Raw genomic sequence first — 26,892 nt, 5'->3', positions numbered from 1 at the left:
CTGTCAGCCCAGCAGCACCTCCTTGTATCTCTCCAGCTCCTGGACGAAGGTGCGCTCATGGAACAGGGTCTGCAGCCTCTCCTGGGTGTAGTTGTGGCAGAGTTCCTCGAACGTGGCTCCCCGCTGCTGCTGAGCCAACCGAGGGTTCTGGAAACCTGGAGTGTCCACGATTAGCAGGGAGCAGAGAGAATGCTGACTGGACTTCAGAGCCCTGAGAAACACAAATATACCATGATGCTTTAGTGATGAAGCTGCAGTAGTATGATACTAACAGGGTACCAATGAGAAGAACAGAACAGAAAAGATGAGAGAAGGAGGACATCATCTGATCTCCAGCCAATACAAAATGATGTAGTCCTACAGTACATAACCTTGAAAAAAAGATGTGTCTGTGTGACAGTACATGTACTAGGCTGCTAGTAAAGTCTCTTCTCATTATTGATTAATCTATCGATTACTGTATTTCAGAAACCAAGGAAACATCTTGCTTGTTTTGTCTGACTAAAACCCAAAGATATATGTAAAAGAGAGAAAAGCAGTTTCAATTCTAATGTCAACATGTTCTGAATATTATTAACAGAGAAATCAATGTACAAAAGTGAGTGCATTTACATGTGCACCAGAATCCTGGTTATGGTTAGGTGTCTGGAGTATCCCATGCAAACACCTTATCCTGGTTTTGCTACTGGGAGTACTCTAATAGAATCCAGGATACTGTGACATTTAAACACCTTATTCAGGTTAATCAACATTCTCTGTTGGTAGAGAAATGATTGGCTTAGATGTTTAGGAATCAAGACACAACTGGACACAGATGGTCAGAAACCTGGATACTGTTAGAATCATGTATACAGGGATATGAGTAACCAGGTTTCTCATGTTCCATGTAAACACCATATCCCAATGCACTCAATCAGAGAAACACCAGAAGACTGATAAATGACTCCTCCTTTGTGTGCATGGTGTCATCTGGCCTCTTATGAGAGACTTTCCTTAAGGCTGATTCATAAATCTAGCATTTATGCAAAGAAATGGTATAAGTTTCTTGACCATATCAATGGTTCTTCAATGTAACAGACTCTGGAGGAAAGTTGTAGGAGGAAATCTTGCATAGCCATAGTTACAAGTAAATGTGCAACTTTCAGAATTACAACTGATGTGAGTAACAGCAGGTGTGCAGGGTTTATAAAGGAACTGTAGAGCATATTGAGAAAAAGGCATGAAAAATCTGCACAATATGAAATGAACTGCAAACAAGTGAAGGAGCACATTGATTTCACAGCCACCTGTGTAGCACAGCCAAGACTAATTGTTTATTGCAAAACATAGATGCGCACCAGTGTAAAAGCTTCTCCTGACAGTAAGATTTACACATATACTGCAGAGCTGCAGACTATGTATATACATACACAACAGCAGAAAATACATATAGTACATGCTAATCAATAACCTCAACACAGAAGCTACACTCTAGCCTGGCTTGTTTTTGTTATTCTGCCCAAAGGAAAGATTTATTCATTTCATTTGTTTTGAAACAGCTGGAAAAGCTGGGAGTAAAAGAGCAGCTGAAGGATATGAACAGTAGGAGTGTTAACGAGCACTTTAAAATGTTAAACTATTATGAAATAAATTAAGGAAATAACTAAAAAATGACTTAAAGTGTAAAAGCTAAAAGGAGTTGAAAAGACAGTTGAAATATAAACACAGAAATCAGTTGAAGTGTAAATGCTAAAAGGAGTTGAAGTGTTCCTTAAAAAGTGTCAGCAGTGAAAGTAGTTGAAGTGCTAAGTGAAGTGTGAGCACTCAAATGTCTGTCAGTTGCAGTTGTACTGAACTGTAGTATTTCAACAAATAAAAAATGAGAATAGAATGTAAAGAGGAAGGAAACTTCAGAGAGGAAGAATAAAATGAAGTATGATAAACAGGAAATGGGTGGTAAGAGGAGGAAAAAAGCTAAAAAGAGAGAGGAAAAAAGAATAAAAGTGAGGAAGAGAAGAAAAATAACATTTAGGGAAGAAAGTAGGTTTAATCTGCATCACACGTTAATGTTTATAGGAGATGTCGCATCAGAAGAAATTAAAGGTCTGAAACATCGCATGATACACTGAGCAGACACACAAAGCAACTGTACTGTAAACCCTTATGACCAGAACTAACAGGGTGACATAATTGGAGATATATATTAACCTGTTAATGAGGGAGATGACGAGAGTGAAGAGCTCTGAGTAGAGTCCTGATGCCATGGCCTCCAAACACTCCAGAGCTGTGACCTTAGAGCCTGAGAGAGGGAGGGGGGGGTCAAGAGACAGCAGATCAGAGTCAGAGACAACTGTCCGTCACATTAGGGGTAGAGCAAACATAACTGAACAGAAACCCCAAGTGTGGACAGAATGGTCTAATGGTTACATTATTTCTCCACATCCATGTGTACATCGTCTAAAATAAGATCTAAATCAAGATTTACCTGAGCTGTCTCCTTGGCCGGCCTCATCCGGTCCTCCTCTGAACGAGGTGGAGTGCTGCAGTCCTTTGGCCTGGTGCTTGAAGATAGAGGAGGACAGCTCCTCCAAGGTGCAGCCCAGCAGGTAGGCCGCCTTCTGGGCCCATTCATGACGGGCAAACTGCCTGCGTCCCGCTAAAAGCAGAGTGAAGACATGTCTTTAACATACAATGGATAGGCAACTTGGACACTGATGAAGAAAGATAATGAAGATGACAGGCATAGAAAGATGAGGAGGGTGGAGGATGAGAGGGGTAATAAGGACACTGAGGGTCACTACAGAAAACCTACAGCATGTGTAGTTTCTGTCCAGCTGCATAGTGTTTCTGCTTTTCTGAGCTACAGCTAACATGAAGAGCAAACACACTATAAAAGTACAAATAGAGTGTCAAACACAGAGATATTTCCTCTTTGGTGCTGACAGGAGTGGATGGTCTGAATATAGGGAAACAACGGTGGGAGTTGTGTGAAAACTGACAGCTAAGGTGTTAAGATTCATGCGTGAGGTTGAGATTTTCTATCAATAGAACATTTAGTTCTTTCTGTAATTGTTCAAACAACAGGCCTGATTTCATGTGAATACCATCAGATGGCATCCAGGTGTAGAGTGTGCTACAAATGACTGACAGGAGATGACCATGAAGTGATTTCAACCGCATCATTATTTGAAGAGCAGAGTTTTAGACCAGGATAACACATTTTTAAATGTGTCTGTGCGCTATTTTTATAGCCATGCTGTGCCATGTGTAAATTAATGTGAATACACCTCTTGAAAGTGGCAATAAGCAAGAGAGTGTTCATTCCCTGTTTATTTCATCCCAAGCCTGGGACTATAACAAACTGGAGGTGTGGATTTTGAAAAGACATGGGTGTTTGATAGGCAGGGACAATCTAATGAAATTGCTACTGAGTTGGATTATGATGTGTGAGCTACAGCGTTTTTGCAACTTTTTTTTTTTTTTTGGTCAACTTGTCACTTTTACTCATGATCCTGTCTCAGCCATTCTCCATGTTGTTTATTCCACCACAGTTGGGTCTAAATATTTATTTTGGAAACAATATAATAATACTAATATAATAATATAATATATTTAAAAATGTAAAAAGTAATAATTGAACTCTGATTTGAGAACATAAATATGAAAACATGTACAGTATATCTGACTTCATTCGCCACAAGAGTCATTTTAAAATGTAAATAAAAGCTATATTGTATTGTATTGTATTGTATAAGTGTGAATTCTCTGGAAAACGTGTGGAGATTTGTGGAGAAAATGGGCAGATTTCTAAGTAATGTAGTGATAACTGCATTGAAAACAAACCTAATAACCCGGGATGAGACTGCTAATCACTGCTGATCATCTCCTAACTCTCAGTCTGTGTTTGCATGAACGTCTGTATGAGGAGTGCATCTCCAGTTGGTCTGGAGGCGATTCAAAGCCCAGACTGAGGCAACATGACAGCCTGTGTAGCCAGCCAATCGAAGAGCTTAGACACAGAGCCAGAGAATCAACAGGAGCCCCTGCCAAGCAGAGACGTCTTGGGGATGCACGAGGTAAGCTGGGAAATACAAGTTTTATGGTAGAAAGTCAAAACACTAACTAGACAAATGAAAACGAACAAGCTTTACTTTGCTTTTCAGGCTGTGTTATAGTGTGACAGCAGCTCGGGAGTTGAATGTGGGCGACATGGGGAGGTATCACAGAGAGCTGTTTTAAAAAGGGACAGCAAAGTTCTGATCCTCGTGATTTTCATCTCACGCAACAGAAAAAGGGTGAGACGGGGGAGCGGGGAGAATCGTCATGAGGCGAACACAAGAACACAAGAGAGAAGGAGATGAAGAGAGGAGGGGGAGGAGGAGCAGAAACAATAAAAATGCTAATGACTTAAGGCCTGGAAGGCATGATAAAGGCATTAAGACAGAAAATACAAACAAGAGAGGCTCTGAAATAAAGTTTTTTTTGTTTTTTTTTTTAAGTGAAAAACAGTCAACAACTTGTGTGTTGTTTTTCCATTACCTTCATCTCCGTCTGCGTTTGATAGGGCGCAGCATGCAAACATGCAAGTAAAGAGAGGGGGTTAGAGATAACACAGTTCATGGATTCATCAATTGACAGTCATAAGAAAACACACACATTAGCACTAAACAACACTGACAAACCACCATCATGCAAGCCTGAGAGGTTAGACACAACATCCTGTTTCATATCAGTGGCTGATAACAACAGCTCCTCCAGGGGTTCCCCACAACAAGACAAGAGTTATTTATTACATTCAAAAAAAAAACTATGTCCTCTAAGTAAAGTGATAGCTAATGCAGACTACAAGAAATCACTCTACTACTCACACCACAAGACAAGGTGTATCACTTTCACACCTGTACTTCGGTTCATTTGATCTGGGGCTGCAACTAACCATTATGTTCATTATTGATGAATCAGTGAGAAATAACTCAACAGGTCCATGTGGGAACAGGACAAAGACAAAGAGGCGTTTTTTTCAGAATATTTAAGGGTGGACCGTTAACGTGTGGTTGGGTGGTTGGGGTTGTGTGGCTGGAAGCAGACCGAGACCTGTCTTTTTAAACACCCTCGGTCCAGTTGTTTGATTGACAGCTTTCACATCCGCCCAAAAGAAGTGAACCAATGGGAAAACAGAGAATGTGTTTCACCTAAACCAAACAGGTTAGGTGTGAAAGCACCATAAGATTATTCTAGTTGGAGATATCTCCAACTGGAGTGAATTTGACCGTTATTCAACACAAACACACAAAGAGTCTTGGTGTGTATGTGTGTCTGCTGCTTTCCTCCTTCCCTGCCGCTGCTTTTCTTTTGCTCTCTCATTGGATATTACTCATTTTCTCTCTTCGGCTCATTTGCAAGATGCTCAAACTACAGGCACAACACAACGAAAAAGTCAATGCTCAACTGACTCTGTTGTGACTTGAGGGTTTTTTGTCTCATATGTCAGAAATGTATCTGGGGCAGGCAAACTGTGTCATATGCATTACTTGACTTGGAGGACCTGACATTGACATTTATCCACTGATCATAATCTAACGCTTATCCCGTGTTTCATCTTTTCCAAAAAATACAGTCAACACTTTCTCACTTACCTCTAGTGGTATTTGACCATTCAGATACACTATGTGTTTATAACACAGAGCTTGCCAAAGGCTAGTAGAACCAAATGCCATATATATCTGCATGGCTGGATACCTATACAGAGAGAAAACATGTTTTCTCTCGTTTTTTTCTAATTTGGGTGAACCAACAATTTAAGCTGACCAAATGTTTATCTCTCTACCAAAAAAACTCATCTCCTGTGAACAGCATGGAAACATACATCAAACACACATCAGTGTGAGGTTAAAGGTTAAACAAGCATGCTTCTCACTGTGAGTGTGTGGATTCACATGTCAAGCCTGACACCTAGTGGCAGCTGCTGGAAAGTCAACTCTAGTCTGATGTTTTCACTTGTGTGAAAAGCATTTGGAATCATTCTGTATAGCTGATGGTAATTTGAGCAGGGCCATGTTGTAATCACTGTTGATGTTATGATGAGGTGAGGGACATGAGCACACAAATCTGATGAAGATAAGAAAGGACGAGTAGGGGTTTACTAGAGCCCTCTACCAGTGTTTAGTGTTTCTAAATTTTTTTTTTTAATTTTGAAAGGAACAATACATACTGTGCTGTATTTACAATTATGGAAAGTCAAAAGCAGCATGTGAAGGCAATGAGAATCTCATGTCAGTGACAAAAAGGTTCCCATCAGGATTTTTCTGTCCACTGTGTATAAAATAGCAATATCTCTATGCAAATCATTCTAGTACAAATTCAAGTCCTGCATGGAGATCATTTGTAGCTACTTTATATACTGTTGGCTTGTTAAATCTATGAGAATGTCTCATATTTCAAAAGGTGAATGTAAAATGTATCAACATTAACGTCCTCACAAAGATCATATGTACTGCATGAGTGTTAGATTTCCTGGCATTATGTTTGATAGATTCTTGTATCCACCCTGCATACTGTAGGTGCCAACCTCGTTCTTGATTATTCTGATAATGATATTCTCATCATTTAAAAGCCTCATCTTCATTTAACTGGTCATTGTGTGAGGACTGGAGAAAACACACTCTTTGTCTTTGCCTGTCTGGAACTGCAGGAGGACTGAGGAATATCAGGGAGGAGTAGTAAATAGCATTTGCAGCCGTCTGTCTCCATTTAAAAAATATATATTTTTTAGAGTCTTTAGTTCACTGAATGCCCATTCTTTCCCAAATTTACATTTACACAATGCAAGACAAGAGAGCAACATTTTTTCCTGGCACGCCTAATGAATGAAGTGAGCACTAATGCCCAATATCTCTAAACTGCTGATCTAATTAAAAGCCTTGATGAATGAGGGTAAATTGATTTTACAGTGCTTTTTCTATTTCCTTAACCTGAAAAAAAAACCATCAGGCTGAGTCATTTAATGAGGGGATAAAGGGGATGTGACACAGTGAGTAACATCACAATCCTCCAGATAAACTGAACATAGAGCATAGACTGAGGATTCAAGCACAGGAGGTGATTTCTGGGATATGTTGTGGTGAAAGACAAAGGAGATGATGTGCGTATATTTGGTAAAAGACATGCATTATTCAATCTGTATATGAAATGATGAACCAACGTTAGTCATGAAACGATACCAGTGTTTTTAAGATGCTGCTATTGGTCTTATTTCCTGTTACATGATGAGAACACAGACAGCAAAATCCTGTATCTGTCCTTAGTAGGCAGTTCAGCACAATATATGTCAAGTATAACTCAACATACTGAATGCTTATGTGTCATTTGCAGCCTAATCCAGGGAATGGACATCCTGAAGTCATCATGTCTAGTTCTGAATATATCAAGTACAAGTTGTCATCAGTTTCTGGTAAATATACCACATGAACTACAGCAAAAGGCCACTGCAGAGTAAATGATAGAAACCAGAAGGAAACTGGAATATATTGTTAATCACAAGCAGTGTTGGGCAGTAACTCATTACTCTGTAAAATTAATTGCCAACTACTTTGATAATAGATTAATCGTTTTGAGTAATTTTTTAAATTAAAAAAAAGCCCAAATTTTCTGATTCCAGCTTCTTAAATGTGAATATTTTCTGGTTTCTTTAGTCCTCCATGACAGTAAACTGAATATCTTTGGGTTGTGGACTGTTAGTCGGGACAAAACAAGACATTTGAGGATGTCACTTTGAGCTTTGGGAAACAGTAATCTACATTTTTCACAATTTTCTGATATTTTATAGACCGATCAACTAACCCAGAAACTAATCCAGAAAATAATGGTCAGATTAAATGATAATGAAAATAATCCTAAATTGCAGCCCTAGTGGGGACGCAGTTAGCTGGCAACAAAAGAGATGAAATGTGACTTCAGGTAATTCCAAAGTTTTCTTATTTACATGTTGTGTCTTCTTAGCAGGCTTGCTAAGGTTAGCGACTGGTGAGGCTACATTCAGGAATCAGCTGGGTTAGTTCAGAGTTAGAGGCTGTGAGAACAAAGCATACAGTGACTAAATGTCCCAGTTAGTCCGGAATTGTCCCAGTTTCAAGCTGGGTGTCCTGAGTCCCGACAAATATCTGTATAACAATAAAATGCCCCGGTTTTCAAATAAAACGATAAATATAATATTATACGTTTTCAGAGCTTACATAGAAGTTTATCATGTTCTGTCTCCCCTATTATTACCTAACCAAATATAAAAACATAAATAATGCACCGTGCATCTGAATTCAACACTAATTTAATCAATACTATGTGGTTGTCAAGGCTGTTGCTAGTCCATAAAGTTTGCAGCTCTTTCTGACAGAACCTGTCAGTATGCTAACAGTTAGCTGTCATGCTGAAGAGAGAGCTCCAGGAGGTTTACTCCTTCCTTTCTAAAGTACCCGATAACCAAAATGCTGCGTTCTGCACACACTGCAACAGTATATTTTCAGTCACGCACAGTTGAAATGTGGATATAAAACATTATATTAAGACGACCAAACATAAGCAGTGGTTTCCCTGAGAGCTGAGAGCTCCAGAAAAGAAACTCTAACTACAAAGAAAGACTGCAAAGCATAAAGTACCCTGCAATCTTCTTAAAGGCAACTTTCTTTAAAGGCTCTTTATCAGTTTTGTAAACCTGCGACCCACCTTTGCTGTTGAATAATTAGTAAAGTAATGTAATTACTTTTTTAATGAGTAATATGTAATGTGTACATGATTACATTTTTCATCTAACTTGCCCAACACTGATCACAAGGTGTTATAAATTATAAGCATGTACAATGAACCCACTATTTGCAGGTCCGTCATGTCTTGGACTACGTCTTGCACTATAAATTCAGGTATGGTAGAAATTGCCTCTGGTTCCCACTGGTATCTAAAATTTGTAGGTTATTTGAGGGGAACAAACTTTCTTAATGATGACCGCCTGAACACCGTTAGTTTGGTATTCATGAGGCTGGAGCATCTCATTTGGGGAGGACGAGCAGGTTTAGTCTGGCCTTCAGGTCCTCTGAAGGATTAACCTTAACCTTGTTTACTAAATAAGTGGCAGAAATCTTTTTAACAGGAATTTTTATGTTTGTTATTATGTTTTCCCCCAGTATCCTGTAAACCCTCTAACCTGTCTCTAAACCCCCGCAGCACAGCGCTGCTGTGAACTACAGCAAAATGTCAGGAGAAATACACAGTTTTGACATCTACATTCTCATCATGTAAAGGCCAGTATGAGCAATGGGTCCGTCTTCCAGAAACATAGTGTCCTCCTGTTCAAGGTCTGATATATCTGCAGTGAGTCAGAGAGAAGTTCCTACCTTTAGTGGCCCCTGCAGCCCCCAAATGGTATATAGCCCCCAGGATGAGCCACAGGGCCTTCTGCTCTTCACCAGAGATGCCCAGCACCTTCATGGCTGCCTGCAGCTTGGTGAACTGCTGCAAGGCTCTCTGCTTGTCCTCAGGCTGGAGGAGACAAGATCAGATCAAACGTTACTGATCCCACTGGGGAAGCTGAAATGTTGCAGCAGCAAACAGCTATATGTGTATATTGGTTTTATCAATGAAGATCATACTGGGCTCAGCAGAATATATCAAGAAAAGATTCAACTGAGCCCTAAAATCAGACACTTGTCAGTTAAACCACCTTAGCCTGTGGTAGAATCCCAAAAGCACTGTTCTCAGCCAGGTGGTTAAAGTGCAGCTCGGTTCTGGAAGAGAGGAAGAGGGAGGTACGTTACTGGGGAGATCAGTAAGTTGCTTGTGCCAGTGACATGCTGAAGTCATTTGGATGTTGTTGTACATATTTTCAATGTCACATTCATTTCAACATTCAATGTTTTGGTGACTTGGATGTTGTTCTCTACACTGTGTAGAATGATGTATGCCCAGAGGGGGAAAGTTTCTCTGCTCTGTTTAAGGTGTGTACCTACGAGCTTATCTGTGACAACTAGTTTGGAGCCAATCACGGTCCAGAATGAAACATACAGATGTGATATGTACAGTAAACATAGAGCCTCCAGTGCACATACACTGAGAATGGACATTTCAGTGAAGTAGAAGATGTTAATAATTAAATATTTTAAAGTAAAAATTTGCATATTCTGATTCTGGATTTTTAATGAGAGAGAAGGAGATGTATTTTTAAGGAATTACTAACCAGGTAAATCAACTTGTTTTTGTGGGGAAAAAAAACGTATTAGACACAAATTATAAATCAAAGCAGAGTATTTTTATATGTCTTAAATCAAGTCTGAAAGAGGATCTTTAAAAAATGTATATGCCAATGTCAAGCTGAGAACACACCTTATGTGTGAAATGTATGCACTATGCCTTTAAAAGATTTCATCCCGAAACAAAAAATCTTACAATGTAATGCTTCACATGTTATAAGAGTATAAATTACAGTTATCCAGGATTCATAAGCACCCAAACTCTGATTTTGCTGCTCGTCATTGAGTAAACTACTGAGAATGTTTTATATAGGAAATAATGGGTGAACGAGGGAGAGATTTCTCCCACAGCCTATGATTAAAGTCGCTGAAATCCTGTGTGAAATTTTGTGTGCTCCTGAACCAATAGAAAAACAGAAACAGGAAAAACATTTGCCTGAGGAAAACCTCTAAATGTGGATGAATTAGCAGATGGATAAATGGTGGCAATAAGGACAGTAAACTCTACAGAGAGAGCTGTACAAGAGCCAATCTAGAAATCAAAAGCAAGAAACAAAGTTGAAAAAAACTGCCTCTTTGTCTTTGAACAAAAAAACTATGTATGATCGTGGGGGGAAAAGTGACATATTTGAATAGTTTAGATTCAAATGCTGTGATTAGTTGAATGGAAGTGTTAGAGTAGTCACTTTAGGCTGCTGTCAGCTCCGGCCATCATGTAGTAGAAGACGTTGAAGGTGGACTCGGCCTCAGGTCGTCTGCTCACTCTAAGTTTCTCCAGCAGCATCGTCTGAGTAGGATCAAACAACATGATGTGGATTTACTCACTACTGGATGTGAAAGTGTGTGTGGATTACAGTGACAATTCCATTTTGCATTCCTTAATTTCTGGAAGGATTTGATTTGTTTAGTTTATAGTGTGTGTGTGTGTGTGTGTGTGCACCTGGATGGAAGCGGAGGCCACCTGCCCAGCCTGGTCGAAGTCGAGGGACACTACGTGGGAGAAGCGGCTGGCGTTGGTGTTCATAGCGGTAGGGCTGTTACCGAAAGCCTCCAGGATGGTGTAGACTGCCTGCCACTTCTCCGCTGAGTCACAAAAAACAAAATATGTTTTTCAGTATTTGTTCTTGGGGATCCGTGTCAACTTTTGCAAAGAGACTGTCAATGTTTTTCTGTTTGTTTGTTTTTTATAATCTATAGTTTGATCCTGTCCTGATGTTTTTCAGTAAGTACTGAGCAACTTGTCTAAATTTAACTTACTGCATATTTGAAAAGACAAGATATTTGAAAAGTTCCAACACATAGACAGCTTCTAGTGGTATAAATTAAATCTAAAGCATTATAAGTTTAAAAACAATAATCCTGACCAGAGAAGATTTTGCCTGTGCTGCCGGCAATGGAGACCAGGTACTGGACCAGGTGCTGGCAGTTGGTGGTCTTGCCACTGCCAGACTTGCCCAACAACACAATGGACTGATCCTGCCGGGTGGTGAGCAGGTTGCGGTAGGCCGTCTGGGCCACAGAGTAAATATGAGGAGCTGAGTCCTCACGCCGGCAGCCCTTGAACATGTGCATCACCTGATGAGGGAGCAGGAAAGACACCGGATAGTTATCAGTTTCATGCAGCATGTGGAGAGACTTACAGTGTATGTAACCACAGAGCTGTGAATCTAACGTTTCTAGAAGTTTATACCAGTAATGAACAAAACATTTAAACACTGTAAGACGGCCTGGATAATATCGTGTGTTCTTGAATTTTAAACTTAAGTTCAAAATATATGGTCTGCTTGTGTTATTTGCATGACATGTCCAAATACATATGGACATCTGAATTTTACAATATGTAATTGTTCAACATCTCAATCCATGGACCTTAATATGCTGCTATAACAGCCTCCACTTCATACTGCAGCACCATCATTCCACTTCTAAAATACTGTTCTATTTATTTTTATGCACTCCTAGCATACAATACACTAAATATGTTGTGGGAACCCTGTGGCCATTTCAAATAACTGAGAACGATAAGGGACAGGGTTATGAGGCACGAATATGAATTTTCTGGCACTAAAAACTGCTGAGATGGTGATGGGAGGTAACAATATTGTTTCCATTATGATGTTGCACCGGTTTTAAGTGAATTCCTGTATGGAAAATAAAATGTGAATAGAACGTGTGTCTATCTACTACCTTTATGCAAATATATTCAAGAGGACATAACAAAATCACATAATTGAGCACCAGTAACCCTGAAACATCCAGACATTTCATTGCTGCTCCCTGTATATACTCTGTGGTGTTTTTATCAGCCACCATGGTGAAATTCACCAAGAGCAGCTGTCTAGACTTAAACAGGCAGAGCTGCTGTTGTACTGTCCACCCCTAACACCTTAGATCATTTTATTCTTTATTTTTCATGCTTTCTGGCAGAGGCCTGCAGAGTGGCAGTACGACATGAGTGCTTTGTCGATCGTAAAAAGAAGAAGCAAAATCATCGAGGTGTTTTTTAAAAAATCTGTTTGCATCATCCTTTACTGCATTTTCTTTTTCAATAAAATCAAACTTTGAACTCTGGGTCAAGAGTTTAAACTTTTTGCAGTATTTCAGCTTTTATTGTAGGCACTTGCAGAAGACTCTATGTGTAAATTGACAATGAACATAAAAACACCACAGCTAATAACCAGTTTCAAAAAAGTCATCCTCTGATTAAAACCAAACCAGGGCTTAAACAAAAAAAAGAAACTAAACCTAAGCTGGACAGAGAGAAAGTTTCAAATGGAATCCACATGTTGCTCTGTTCCTGAGTGTTCTGGAAGCCTTCTGTCACCCGGTGGTCAAAAATGGCAGCTTTAAAGTTGCCTGGTTAGAGTTACTTACTGTTTCAGTCAAGTCTACAGGCACAGCTGAGTTGAATGTGTGTTTAATTAAAGGGCAGTGATTTAAATATCCTGCATTTATGAATCAAGGTATAGGCACAGACTGTAGAAGAAATTCTGGTACTTGCTGGTAATACTGTGAGGCTCTGGTGCTGAGGTGGTGATGACAGATGTGAGTGACACTGAATCACATTTGAATTTTTAATGACACCAGTTGTTCCCCGTTATCAGTGTAAGCCTTACCTTCTCAGAGTACATTGAGGGTGTGCTGAGGGGGTTGATGACCACCATGTTGGGTCCGGCGTAGGTGTGAATGAGGTTTCCCCCGTAGCGCTGCCTCAGGCTGTGCATCACACTGGATTCATTCAGATACAGCAATGAAGCCAGATCCTCTGATCGGTCATATGATGGAGGATTGGCCTACACATGGAGAGGGAGCAGACAGTGGCATGAAACTGGCTATGAGTGAGTAACCTGATACAAAGTTTTTAACCTGATCATGGAAAACCCCTGGACTACTAGTTGAAATTTGAGCTGGTCTAAGGTCCAGTGGTATCTAGAGACAAAATTACACTTGGGTTTAAAGACCTGAGGGTCAGGGAAGGGGCATTAGTATGGAGGTACTGGGAAAACCCCAAAGACAAGTCGTTGAAGCAATTAAAAAAGATGTCCTCCTCCCTGTTATTGCCAACCTGCCTCCAGATTTACAACTCCTTAATCAAACAGATGAGTCATTCATTCATTCGATTAGCCATTTACCTACAGATGCAAAGTCACCACCATTAGTGCTGCTGTCCATCTTTGCCTGACTGTACATATTTCTGAGATGTGAATAGTGTGTTGCAGCCTTATTTGAAAGATGCTGATGGTTTTCTTTTATCAGTTGTCCAACATCAACAATGATCATGATACTTCTGACATCCTTTAATACAAACATGTCCCTTGTGAGAAAAGTTTGGAGTCCTTGAGATTCTATTGTGACCTGAGAACATGTGCCTTACACTGACTTTGTTGTTGGATATGGAGAGCATTTTATTGCAAAGTACTTTGTACAGTACAGTACCGCAATGGGTCCTATCTTTTTAGATTGTGTTGATTTACAGTATGGAAAATAACCCTCATCCCATCATATGTATATGTGGATATCAAAGTATGAAAAAAACATTATGTTCATGTTTGTTTTCAAAGGCCACATCACACATTTGATTAGTCCCTTGAGTGCCTGAAGCACATCTTTGAAATACTAAGTCTGGTCTTATTCTATTTTTCTTACTGACAACAAACAAAGACCAAAGTTCAACTTTCAATACTTTCTCATTTGCCTATTCTGTCTCTCAGCTCTCAGCTCTAAGCCCATTGTTTCCTACTGAAGATGTAAATCTGAAAAAAAAGCTCACATATGTAATACCAGTCAAAAGTTTCCCAAATGGGAAAGTGTGTCCAAACTTTTGACTGGTACTATACCTGGTTTAATTTTTAAAAAAGGTTCAGTAATTTCCTTAAACAACTACTCACTGTAGCTTTTAACAAACGTTGCTTAAACAGGAGGAAATTGTGTTTTTGTCTAGAACAATTTTCAGCAGTGGATGAATCCACATTTGGTGTTCTGGTGAGTATTTCTGGCAGCAGAACGGTGTGTGTGGGATTGAGTCAAAATAAACTACAGTGTGTGTTTTCATGGTAATGAAGGAACATGTCATCCGGTGCAACAGTGTGACTCACTGATATCTTTTTAATAGTTTTTGGACAACTATGGAGCCCTACGGCACAGAGGAATAAGATACATCAGGCTTTGATACACACACAATACTTGTTAGTACATCAGTTCATCGTTGGTTTTGCTCTGAACATGAGACTTGTTGATCATTAGAGAATGTAGGATATTTATCATCAGGTATGCTGGCTACTGTACTGTCTAGAGAGCCGACTGATAAGAACAGCATTTTGGATGCCTGTAGGTTTTGTTGTAGCATTGTAAAGAGAGCTATTCTCCATCTTCTCTCTTCCCTTTTTTCCAGTACACTGGTACTGATTCTGCAGATTTTTAGACAGACCATAAACAGGGAGGTCAATGATATTACATCAACCAAACGACTTAGTCCTTGTTCCATCTTCTGGGTACTGATGTTTAGAACATTACTGTCAAAATCTTGGCAACAACATTAATTTGTTTGGTCCCAGTTAACAGATCTTTAGATTTCAAACTTCCCAACAGTCCCTTTGAACCTGTCCTCCACCTATCTCATCATGCCTGGCAGCTGTCAGTGTCCTCTGTGGCCATCTGTGGCTGTCTGACTCTCTGCCTCTGAGGGTCTCTCAGACAGACTGAGGGACAGGTGGAGAGAAGACCTCCCTTCTGCTGCCCAGAGACTGTTGATGCCATGTAGCTTCAGGCTAGCTCTGCAGTTACTTTATTCTATTGTATATGGTCCCTGCTCAATAAGCAAACTAAACCACAACTTCACACTGTGTCATTTCAAAATAAAATCTGGCTTGAAGGATCATTTATTAACATCAAAATCAAATGTGCCTGAAACAAAAGAAATATTAAACAAAGTACGAGACTTCAACTAATGGTGAAAATATCCATACAATGCAAATTAAAAAAAGATAATAGATAATATATGCACATACAGAAGTAGAAATACTGTGATCTGTGATAGAATTTTTGTACTGGCCATCCTTTGGCATAATGACATGTGACTGTGCATAAGAGCTGCTGGACTGGGTCAGATTTCAACTATACCGTTAAACATTTGTAGCCAACTCCCACTGACCTTTTCTACGTCATCCTCGTCCACATCCAGTATTGTCCCATCATGCTCCAGTTTGATTTTCACCTTACCCTCTGGCAGGGAGCCAGGCTCTGTCTTCACCACGGTGGCTGAGCAGAGAAAAGACAGGACAACATTGTTAGCTGTTAGCCTGCTAACTAGCTAATTAAATGCAAAACTACAGCAGAAAAAATGTATTTCAAACTTTGAAGCTACAGAAAACCACAAAGAGAGAACCCCAGCCTCTCAGGTCACTTATTATCAGAAGAGACAACAGAACCTTTTCCCTCTGCTGACAGAAAACTATTAGTGATAACCTATTAACACCTACTGTTCCACCACTGCCATGAATATTAACATGTACATATGTATCAATAGATCATATATATATATAGATATATAGCACATGCTAACTCTATTACAATACTAACTACTGTTCAAACCAACTCCACACCTCTACTTCACAGTACATGCTTTCCAAGTGCACTTCTCGCATCATAACATTCCTTAGATTTTACCAGAACTTCTCTGGGAATCTAGTGTTATGGTGTATTAAAAGAAAAGGGAATTTATTTAAATCCTACACTGGAATGGTAAAGCAGGAAATGCTACACCGTAGTGCAAATATGTCAAGCAATAACCTCTCACCCAGGGAGAAGCCATCCTTGTGGACCAGCCAGACTTTCTCTGATCCATACCAGGCCTGCTCAGCTGCAATCTGCTCCTCAGTCTTCACCTGGAGAACAGAACGAACAACAAAAAAAATTACTGGACAGCAGGGACAAGGAGACTGCTGTTATCAAGCTACGCCACTGGACCACTCAAAGTCACACTGGGTCTTTCTGAGACAGCTGTTCTGCACATGCTGAAAGGTTATGAAGGAAAAGTTTGTGAAGAGGATGACCATGCAGTGAATGACAGTGGACTCAAAAGGTTTCTCTCACTTCCACTGAGCACTGCATGCTCCTTCAGGGTGGAGAGTGTGTATGTTTGGGTGTGGGAGAAACTTTGAACAAGACACAGTTAAAAAAATAAAATCACAGAAACACATTTTAGGAATAATTCAATTCAATTTAATTCAATTTTATTTATATAGAGCCAAATGACAATAAAAGTCATCTCAGGACACTTTTCACATAGAGCCGGTCCAGACCGTACTCTTTAATTTACAGAGACCCAACAATTCCCCCATGAGCAAGTACTTGGCAACAGCAGTAAGGAAAAACTCCCTTTAACAGGAAGAAACCTCAAGCAGAATAATAGAATAAGCAAATAAACAGTAAAAAAATGTTTTGGAATGTACACCCAAAACACAAATTAAAGTATCATTATTGATTCTAATTTCACATAATGTTCATGGGGAAAAAGTGAATAGGGAACAAAGCACTCCGCAAGCAAAGGGAGAGAGCACAACACAGCACAGCACTCCACAGTGCAGGGTGATGGTGTGACGCGTTTTTTTTTTCCCACCCATATTCTGCAAAGACCCACCCTACTGTGCCTCTGATTGGCTCTGACCCTGATATTTCTACCCTTACCCTAACCATCTCACTCCTCATGCCTAAACCTAAACAACAAAGGCAACAAGTACTAGCCAATCAGAGGCAGAGTAGGGGGGTTCTTCACAGGACATGAGTGGGAAAAAAATTAGGGTGGTGGGACGGGTGTGTTTTTAAGATGAGCTGGTGGTGAATCACACTCAGGCACAGTGAAGGCCAGACCTGGGATTGCTTAGCTGCAGCATGAGATGCCTGAAGGAGGGCCACAGGGTCCTCTTCCACTGATCCCTGGCCAGCATGAAGAGGTCAAAGGTCACAGTTATATATGAGCAACAAATGTTATACAGACACACATACAGACAGGTAAGATAAAATAGATAAGCACACAGATAAACAGAGGTATCATCTGCATATCTGCAGACTGTAGTCTGTCATACTTATCCAGCACACCTATGAGAGAGAAATCCTGTTTACTTTACAAGCACACTCATCTATGAAAGCACCTGTTCTGATCCCTTCATGGTAAATCTGCTCTAATATTCCACTTTCACTTGGTGAAATGTTTACAAATTCATGGAATAAAATGGTTGTATGACAACAAAAAAAGAGCTGGAGTCATAAACAAAGATTCATTGTGACACAAAACAATGCACTGGGAGCACCTGAACTTAATAAATAGCCACACCACACTCACACAGATCCCAGTCAGATACTGCCTACTCAGGTGTGGAGACACTGGACATGCATCTGTAATGGTATACTGCTCCATCACCATGCCAAACCTCAAAAAAGAGGCAACACAGAGAGTTGTTAAGTCCATGCAGGTGACTTCTATCAACCCAACAGGTCATGAAAAGAAGCAGTTATGTCATGCAACTGTCTCACAAATTGCAGCTCATGTCAATGACAAAACAATGAAAAAGCTGCCAAAAAGCTTTAGACTGAATTATTCTCACTTCACTAGTGAAGTGAAGAATCTCAGTGACTATTGAGATCAGACTTTTGGGGTCAGGCAAAATGGACTGGCAGTCAAATCCATCATCAAATGCGGTAAGAAATGTCAATGTACTATAATTTCTGTGCATTCAGTGCAAACACAGGTTTATGACATGTGTACCTTATTTAAGTAAAACCTGGAGAGAGAAATATTTCAACAACCAGGATCATAATTAAAGTAAGACTAATAATAAAATATTAAAAATATCACTTGGAATCTGATCACTGAAAAAGTGGTTCTGGAGTCAACTCATATTAAGGGTTTCCTGTTCACAAGCAGTGAAGCACTGATCAACACTACAACAAATGAAACAATAAAATCCACATCTTATCTAATGTATCAGAAGAAGACACTGACTGTCTTCAATCTTATAGATTTTTGTATTGGTGGCAGCCTAATACAGATGTTAGAAGTACTGCAGACAGGGTAAAGGGGGAAAGGGGGGGCCTTACACTCCAACAAGCCACACGAGTACAAATTCCAGTTAGGAGGCCCAGAGGAAGGCTGGAGGGCTGCGGTACCTGGAGAGGGCCCTGGGGTAGCGGGGCCGCCGGGGCGGGGGCGGGGGCTTGGACAGAAGACGAAACACTGACTGCCGGCTCCAACTTAGCCACAAAGCAGCCACAGAGAGACAATCACAGCCAGCAAAAGCATTGTGAGTACAGCATGGAGAGAAGGAAAGAGAATGAGGGGAAGAAGGGGAGGGAAAGAAAAAGACAAGGTCAACATGGAACTTTGGATGAAGAAATGCAGTGCACAGAAGCAAAAAAGGAGCATGGATGCTTGACAGAGTAATGGAAAAGTGAAAAATGGATGTGATTGAGTTACACTGGGTGAAAATTATTCTGATCATCCTATACAGAGAGAAAATGACAAGGTAGCATAGACCAGCTTGAGTTATCGTTAACTGTCAGAATGACACATTAGAGAGAAGGTAATTGGAAGGAAACCTGGAATAAAGGTGAAGAGCTGAGCCAGTGTGGAGTTCCATTAACTGAAAAGAATAAATCATCACTAGATAGATCAGAACTGGGCAATCATTAATCAATCATTAATTTGGTGTTATGAAAATGAGTGGTGTTACATCATTATAGGTCTGTACCCTACAAGTCCATTTAATCTGTTTTAGCAGTTCAGGTTCCAGAAGTAAAAGGGGTGGTGCCTCTGGTTTTAGTTCCCAGTTCAGATTTACAGTTAGGTGACTGACAGTTGAAGCACTTCACCATTTGGATGGACATGAAACCCCACCATGTTTGAATCATCAGATGAGTAACTGTTATGTAAACAGTGTTGTTATGGGTACATGACTGTGTACATAAAGGTGAGATCGACTCTCAAGGAGCATTTTAAGATGAAACGTCAACCAAATTTGGTTGCACTCCCACCTCTACCAGTGAGCGGAAGTGAAAAAACCTGTAATTTAAATCTGCACTTTCAGATTCAGGGTCTATTTTGGATAAATTCTGCAACTAACCAATTGCAACAACAAAGTGTTTGTGAATTTGGCCATGGCAGAAGAGGCTCATGGGTATCATAGTCATTTGAGCCATCCACGATACCTAACTGACAGAAAAGAAGTTGAAATTATTCAAGTTAATGGTCATAAAAGGTAACACTTTAAGTCCACTATTTATCATGTATAAGCAGAATACAAACATTGAGTAAATGATTTATAAGTGACTATTATGTAGTTATAAGCATACTTAAATATTATAACAATCCTGAGAATCATGTTGAGTTCCCAGAGAAGCTGATTGAAAATTTCAAGACTCACTTTGATGACTTCAGATTAGGAAAACAAGTCCTACTGTACATTGGAAACCCATTTCTGGTCAGAAATGTCACAGAGTTCTCTGCAGAAGCACAACAAATCTTTCCAGGGGCCAATGCTGCTTCTCTGCAACATGAGTTGATTGACCTCCAGGAAAACCTTGCACTGAAAGAAGCTGACTGTGACACTCTAACCTTCTGGACAAAGATGGTTGCTGCAGCTAATGTCCCACTCATATATAAGATGGCACTTCACATTCTCACAATGTATGGTTCATACTACAGCCGTGAGTCTGCATTCTCAACAATGAACATGATGAAGAACAAGTACCACGGCTGACTCACCAATGAACACTTGCATCAGTGTCTCCGTCTGGCTATCACACCTTTTGAGCCAAAGTTCAAAGTCTTGGCATGATTTATTTGAAGAAATATAAATATAAATACATACACACACACACACACACATATATATATATATATTTTATATATATATATATATACACACATATACACACACACAATTGTCTTATTGAAAATGTCTTTGTGGTCCTTTAAAATTTGTATTTGAGTACTCCTGGGTTAGAGTGTTGGAGTCGGGACACCAGCAGTGGGGATAAAATTTCACTCCGTCATGAGTCACAACTGGTAGACCAACTGTTCTGCTCTTTTGCCCCCATCAGGAAGGCAACAGACACCCTGCTAATACTTTCCTCTGCTGTGTGTCTGTAAACATACACCAATAAATTAAGCATGTTAGGCATGCAGGCCGATGGTAAACAGCCAAGGGGACCAATCACTGTCTAAGTGAGGGAGGCTGAGGTTCTCCAAGCCAACTCTGAGATGTAGAAACAAACATAGTACAATATAATACAACACAGAAACAAAAAGCTCATAATGCTGATTTTTGTGGGGAGGAGCATCAGCGGTGTTGATTGAGGGCATTGTCTGTAGTGATGCTTAGCACAGTTTAATCAAGAAACATTTTTATTTGATCAGTGCTATGTATTTCATACCAGCAGCAGGGACGCACAATTGTTTAGGGTTGTGATGGTGTTATTCATGGCTATTAGCATGAGATCAGGGGGGATTAATGGGATTAAATCCCCATTTCACAAGATCTTAATGGCACTTAGTGACAATTAGTTCTCTGCAATTTAACTGGGTAGGTTAGGGGATATGACATTTGGCTATAATGTTCATACCATGATAGCTATCACTTATAAGAATATCTAAACACCAGGCTTAAAAGCATAGTTTCCCTGCCCTCTGTGGTTGAAAGTATCAAGTCTGTTTTACCTCTGACCACACCTAGTATCATTGATGGGAGGGAGGTGGGCTGGGGGGAAGGGGATTGGAGTTGACATAGACAGACAGTGACAGACATAAAGCCAATACAAGACATCAATAACATGCAGATGGCCAGCAGGGTAATTTACAGGGGCGCTGAAGATCCTCATCAGGCGTCTCTGAGCCTCCTCGGTGGGACTGAGCGGTGCCTCCTACAGGTCAAAGCAGCAACACATCGACACTAAGCGCACTGATACAGCTAATGGCAAAGCCTATGACTAATGAGCAAACGTGATCATGATGCACCGTAAACGCAGAAGTCAGTTAGTATGTATTAATAACTGAGTAAAAGTGCCACACAAAAATTTACACAAACATGGATATGTAATCTTACAAATCATACACCCTGTCAGTCACAACTACAGATTCTTCAATTATGTTTCTGCAGGAGACTATCTGCATACACACACACACACACACTTCTGTCATCAAGAATACAAAAACAGTTTAGGTTATTGTGCAGTCTGATTTGAAAAAGACCATGTCAGTAGTTCTCCCAAAACAGGAGTAAATGCCAGAGGGTGCTGGAAACAGCATGCACAGGAGAAAACAGTGAATCTCTCACACACCAATATTCAATCCTTTGGATAAGAGAAGAATATTTGCATCACCATTCTTAGGCCCTTAACTCAGATTATAATGCAACTTGCATATACATATATTGTGCCACTAAATACAATGTGAGAGGTGTGTCTGTATCTGAAGTCAATATCTTTCTGGCAAATAAAAAAAATGTTTTTGTGGATTTCCAATCAACTAACCCCCCACCCCCCACAACACAAAACTGCAAAAGGTAACTTTTGAATCTAGCAATAGATTCTCAAAGTCCTGTACTGGTCTGAGGCCACATGAGTTGAGGCTTTGTAGTAAACAAAGACCCAGTGATGTCTGTGGCTACACAAATTCAGCAAGAATGCAGAGGAAAAACAGCTTTTTGTAACGATGTCTGCCATCTGTAAACTTTCTGGAGAGTTGTGCTATCTTTGTGCCTGTTCATAGGCTCAGCTTTGAGTTCCTCTGCCAGGATGCACACTGGTAATTGGCTGTACAGTATGTGGCTCTACTGTTAGTGACTAGAAACTCTAAGCCACTGAAGTCTCTCTTTTGAAAGAGTCCTCAGCTGGGACACAGAGCTTATGAGCTTCATTCTGCTGTGTGAGATCTCATTGGTGAAAAGAAGCATCTGTCCTCCCTTGTTGTTTTGATGGTAGACTTTGTCCAAGAAAAGGTTGTAAGGCTCATAAATCTTAAAAAAAAGCAAGTTCCTAAAAACTGCCAAACCACACAAACCTCTGTAGTCTTTGACAAATAAACAAGTCATTAACTTGACAGTAAAACCATGTTTGTGAGGAAATGAGTGAGTGGAGAAGGAAATTAAGGGTTTTTGACTGAAAGGGCACCAGGATGGGAAATTGCTGTTGTGGAATGTAAAGAATACTTCCTCCTCCATCTACAGCTACTGTTAAAGTAGTGACTGTTGAGGTAGAAGACTTGTTCAGTGTCTAAAAATTGAAGGCAAAAAGATCAAGCCTGAAATACTAATGGCCAACAGACTTAATACATCAGGGAAAACATGCAGTATAATACACTGATTGTTTTCTATTTGTACAAATTTACAGCTGTTGGTCTTAAAATATAGTCCTATAATAATATAATACAAGAAAAGGTATTGGGTCATTTACATCCCCTCATCTTGAGAGCAAAAAGCTGCAGAGCACATGTCATGACAATCCAGCCATTATTTCAGGAGATACCTTTTCATGGAAATGTTGATAAGAAAAACATTTATCTGAAGGTGGCAATAGATGAAAAGCCAGGGCACGACCAAAATCATTAAGAAGTCACCTTCTGGAGACCACAGATATATTCTTGGCAATCAGACTTCAACATAGACCCAAAACTGAGATCCAACCAGGCCTGTACCCATTGACAAAAATAACGGAGGAACCTATTGACTAACCATCCAACCAACTATCATCACCATCCTTTGGCCCTTCCACCAGGTTCTCAAAAGAAAAAGCATTCTCAGTTAACTTTTCCTAAATAACTCAAGAAACTCGCCACACTGAGGTTACACACATTATGGTGTCTGTAAGTGTTCTTTTAGTTCAGACATGCACTTCAAATTCTCACGCACTTTCCACAACAACGTCCCAAATGTTGGCTGGACATGCAAAGTGTGGACATAGTACCTCTTGTTTTCTGACAGCAGGCTGTTGAATGGGAATGACTCCTGGAGGGGGAGACAGGGGACCAGGACTGGGACGGGGAGGAGCAGGGCTCACAGGAGTTGCAAGTGGAGCGGGTTTAGGGGTTGAGATGGAACATGATGGAGGAGAGAGGGGGGAAGGTTTCTGGGCTGTTGTGGTGGCTGAAGGAGGATTTGGAGGGGAGGATTTGGAGGGGGTGGATCTAGAGGCAGCAGTTGGTTTGGGTGCAGGTATGAAGCCAGGAGGTGGAGACAAAGTTGAGGGCTTGGGCGCTGGGATAAAGCCAACAACTGGTGGGAGGGATGAAGGTCTGGAATGGGAGGTCTTGGAAGAAGTTGGAGGTTGAACTGGCTTTTCAGAAGCCATGCTGGTAGCAGTTGGAGCAACCATGGGAGATTTGACTTCCTGTATAACTGGAGCAGAGGTTTTAGGTTTGGAATTGACCTCTTGTGGCTTTGGGGTGGGTTTATCCTCTTTCTTCTCTTTTATCTCCTTTGGATCAACTTTTTCCTCTTTCTTCTTCTCTTCATTTTTCCTTTCTAACTCTATTTTCTCCGGTCGTTCATCCTTGCGTATTCGTGGGCGGGGGTCCCTTGTCCTACCTCTGACCATGAGGTTACTCAACCCTCGAGAAATGTCATCCTTATCTTCTGTTTTGATGACATCATGTTTAAAAGAGAACACTGGCGGACCTGGGGCCTTAGGTACTGAAGCTGGTGCTGGCACCACTTTAACTGGTTCAGGAGCAGGCTTCGCTACCTGTGGAGCTTCTGATGGTTGTGTTAGCGCAGTGGTCTCCTCCTCTTCTGTGGGCAGGACCTTCCTGACAACTCGACGAACCACCTTCACTACCTTCTTGCGTGTTAGACCCTGGTCATCTGCAGTATCCGTGTGGCTGGTGCTGGTGCATGGACCTTTGATATTACCATTGGCAGTACCATTGACTGCGCTTTTACCCATAATGCCATTTTGCTCTCGCTCACTGTTCATAACTGGCGCTGGGCTCAGTGAAGCTTGTGGTGGCTCAGGACTTTTAAATCGTTCTGCCATCTTTGGTGGTGGCTCAGGACTTTTAAATCGTTCTGCCATCTTTGGTGGTGGCTCAGGACTTTTAAATCGTTCTGCCATCTTTGGTGGTGGCTCAGGACTTTTAAATCGTTCTGCCATCTTTGGTGGTGGCTCAGGGCTTTTGAAGCGCTCTGGCACTGTAACAGGTGTCCTGACTTTAGGTGGGGAGGGACTCCTGACCCGCCTTGCCAACTCTGTAGGGGCAACTGGTGGGGGGCTTTTTGCCCGGAATAATCCCCTGCCGGGGTCTAGAGCTGGCACTGACTTGGCCCGGTTGGACAGCCCATCACTGTCTGGCTACTCACAAAGAGGAAAGAGAGTAGGTATGAGAGAGTGAGTGATGAATGGAAATCCAAACATCACGTCTTTCTTTATGCTGAGCTTCTAAAGTTACTTGTCTTTATTTATCCTGCACAATTTAAAAAGCTGGTTCATTTAGTTTTGACATTAGTGCTTTCATGGTAGTTGACATGTTCAGTGACCAAAAAGTTGGTGCAGTATGTTTTGTTGAGCTGAATATGTCTGCAGTCACTGTGTCTAACCATTAACTAGCAAGAGTTAAGAGTTAAAGACTAACTCTAACCCTAACATGCATACCAATTGATTTTTTGCAATATCACATGACATTTTGGGGAGTTTGTACAAAACACACAACTCCAAATATGACAAATGACATTTTATTTAAGCACTACAAAGAATGTCTGACTGTTAGAATACTTGAAGATGGTGTGCAGGACACTTACTATAGAGCATTTTAGAGTACCATTAGAAACTTGGTACAAAAAAAACCTACTGCTTTGCAAAACATACAAATCTACAGCACGCCTCTACCTCTACTGATTGGAGTTCTATCAAAAACATATATATAAGATTGCAGAAAATTGGATTTTGATCTTGATCAAGAAGATCTAGATAAGACATAAGACCTGAATTGAGTTGTTGAAGACACAGGATAGCCTTAACATGACTCTGTCATGACCAGAAAAATGTATAAACAAGTAGTACTAAGCCTCTCTAATAAAACCCAATATTCACTTACACTTTTGCTGCCTGGCTTGTTTTCTTCTTTGATCTGAAGGTGTCGATATAAAAAGAAAAGTAGATCAAAACCTCCACACTACATAAGGCTGTTGTCCATCACACACCGTGCAAAGCACAAACCATGCAAAGTCTGAAATTATTTGTGATAGCCATCTTTAACCTCCTTCTTTAGATACAAACACTCAGTCCAGTTATGTCATGAAGTAAAAATGGATACACTCACAGCAGTGTTAAGTGCTTTAGTAAAAAGTGTCCACCAAATTGCATAGGTGATTCAAACAAATGGATAACTACAACATGAGAGTGAGCACCATCAAATTCTTAACGTGATATGGGCAAACATTTGAAGCCACGCGTGTTAATACTCAGTGTAAAACACTGTAACACCATGCAGTTTAAGAGTGCTTCATGAAATGTCCAAGTGAGACTTCCCTTTTGCTCCCAGAAGGAAAAGCGAGATGAGAATGCCATGTCGGCTGATCTGCTGTCATGGGCCGTGATGGATGAGATGAGAGCAGCAGGAGGAGGAGGAGGAGAGCTGGGTGAGGAAAAATGGTGAAAATACACATAGACAGATGAAAAGAAATGAAGCCACAGAGATCATTGAATTTTCCAGTGTAGGCAGAATGTCATGTCAATGACAAAGCAATGAACAAATTCTAGGAGAAGTAGAGGATTAGAGAATTAGAGCGAGATTTGAGAAATGAAAACACACACTACTAAAGTAACCCACACTCAAAAAGATCAAGTAAAATCTTCAAATTCATAACAGAGATCAAAGATTATCATCTAACTGAAATGTACACAAGTAGCACAACGGACTCAGAAACACTGCTGAACAAAAACACATACTGTGAACATTTGACCCTCGTATCTTTTAAAAAGCAAAGAACAAAATGCCACAAGCCCTCATAAGGTGATGCATACTTGTGGCCAAAGCCACAGACCAAGATCATCCCCTAGAAATAATATGCAGGAGTATTCAAAACTGCTCTAACATTTTCATGACCACAATGTTAACCATACTGTCTGCCTTGGCACATCAACAGTTACATTTCATTTAATTCTCTTTATCTTCATCAATACATCATGGTAA

At 40.4% G+C, this 26,892-nt stretch overlaps 1 protein-coding gene across 14 annotated transcripts in view; it reads right to left on the bottom strand.

The window, feature by feature from the left end:
- Positions 1-26,892, bottom strand: part of LOC121898858 (unconventional myosin-XVIIIa-like) — a 156,807-nt gene that overhangs the window by 88,835 nt on the left and 41,080 nt on the right. For 6 of the 14 annotated variants that reach the window (XM_042414331.1, XM_042414332.1, XM_042414335.1 and 3 more), the window contains exons 2-17: positions 26,229-26,334; positions 25,795-25,827; positions 23,670-25,052; positions 17,583-17,648; positions 16,510-16,597; positions 15,865-15,971; positions 13,331-13,507; positions 11,579-11,789; positions 11,155-11,297; positions 10,901-11,001; positions 9,689-9,752; positions 9,363-9,507; positions 4,519-4,530; positions 2,465-2,635; positions 2,188-2,278; positions 19-211 (exon numbers count right to left, since the gene is read on the bottom strand). In XM_042414331.1, the coding sequence (XP_042270265.1) occupies positions 19-211; positions 2,188-2,278; positions 2,465-2,635; positions 4,519-4,530; positions 9,363-9,507; positions 9,689-9,752; positions 10,901-11,001; positions 11,155-11,297; positions 11,579-11,789; positions 13,331-13,507; positions 15,865-15,971; positions 16,510-16,597; positions 17,583-17,648; positions 23,670-25,052; positions 25,795-25,827; positions 26,229-26,267 (3,024 nt within the window). In that variant the 5' untranslated portion in view covers positions 26,268-26,334. Of the gene's footprint in view, positions 1-18; positions 212-2,187; positions 2,279-2,464; positions 2,636-4,518; positions 4,531-9,362; positions 9,508-9,688; positions 9,753-10,900; positions 11,002-11,154; positions 11,298-11,578; positions 11,790-13,330; positions 13,508-15,864; positions 15,972-16,509; positions 16,598-17,582; positions 17,649-18,054; positions 18,842-23,669; positions 25,053-25,794; positions 25,828-26,228; positions 26,335-26,892 lie in introns of those variants that run through there. The other 8 variants (XM_042414329.1, XM_042414336.1, XM_042414334.1 and 5 more) reach the window with 6 other exon arrangements.

The sequence above is a fragment of the Thunnus maccoyii genome, chromosome 6, assembly GCF_910596095.1.
Source record: "Thunnus maccoyii chromosome 6, fThuMac1.1, whole genome shotgun sequence".
In the NCBI taxonomy this organism is placed as follows: Eukaryota; Metazoa; Chordata; class Actinopteri; order Scombriformes; family Scombridae; genus Thunnus; species Thunnus maccoyii.
Note: the sequence above shows the minus strand (reverse complement) of the source record. Positions and strands in the feature narration are given on the sequence as shown.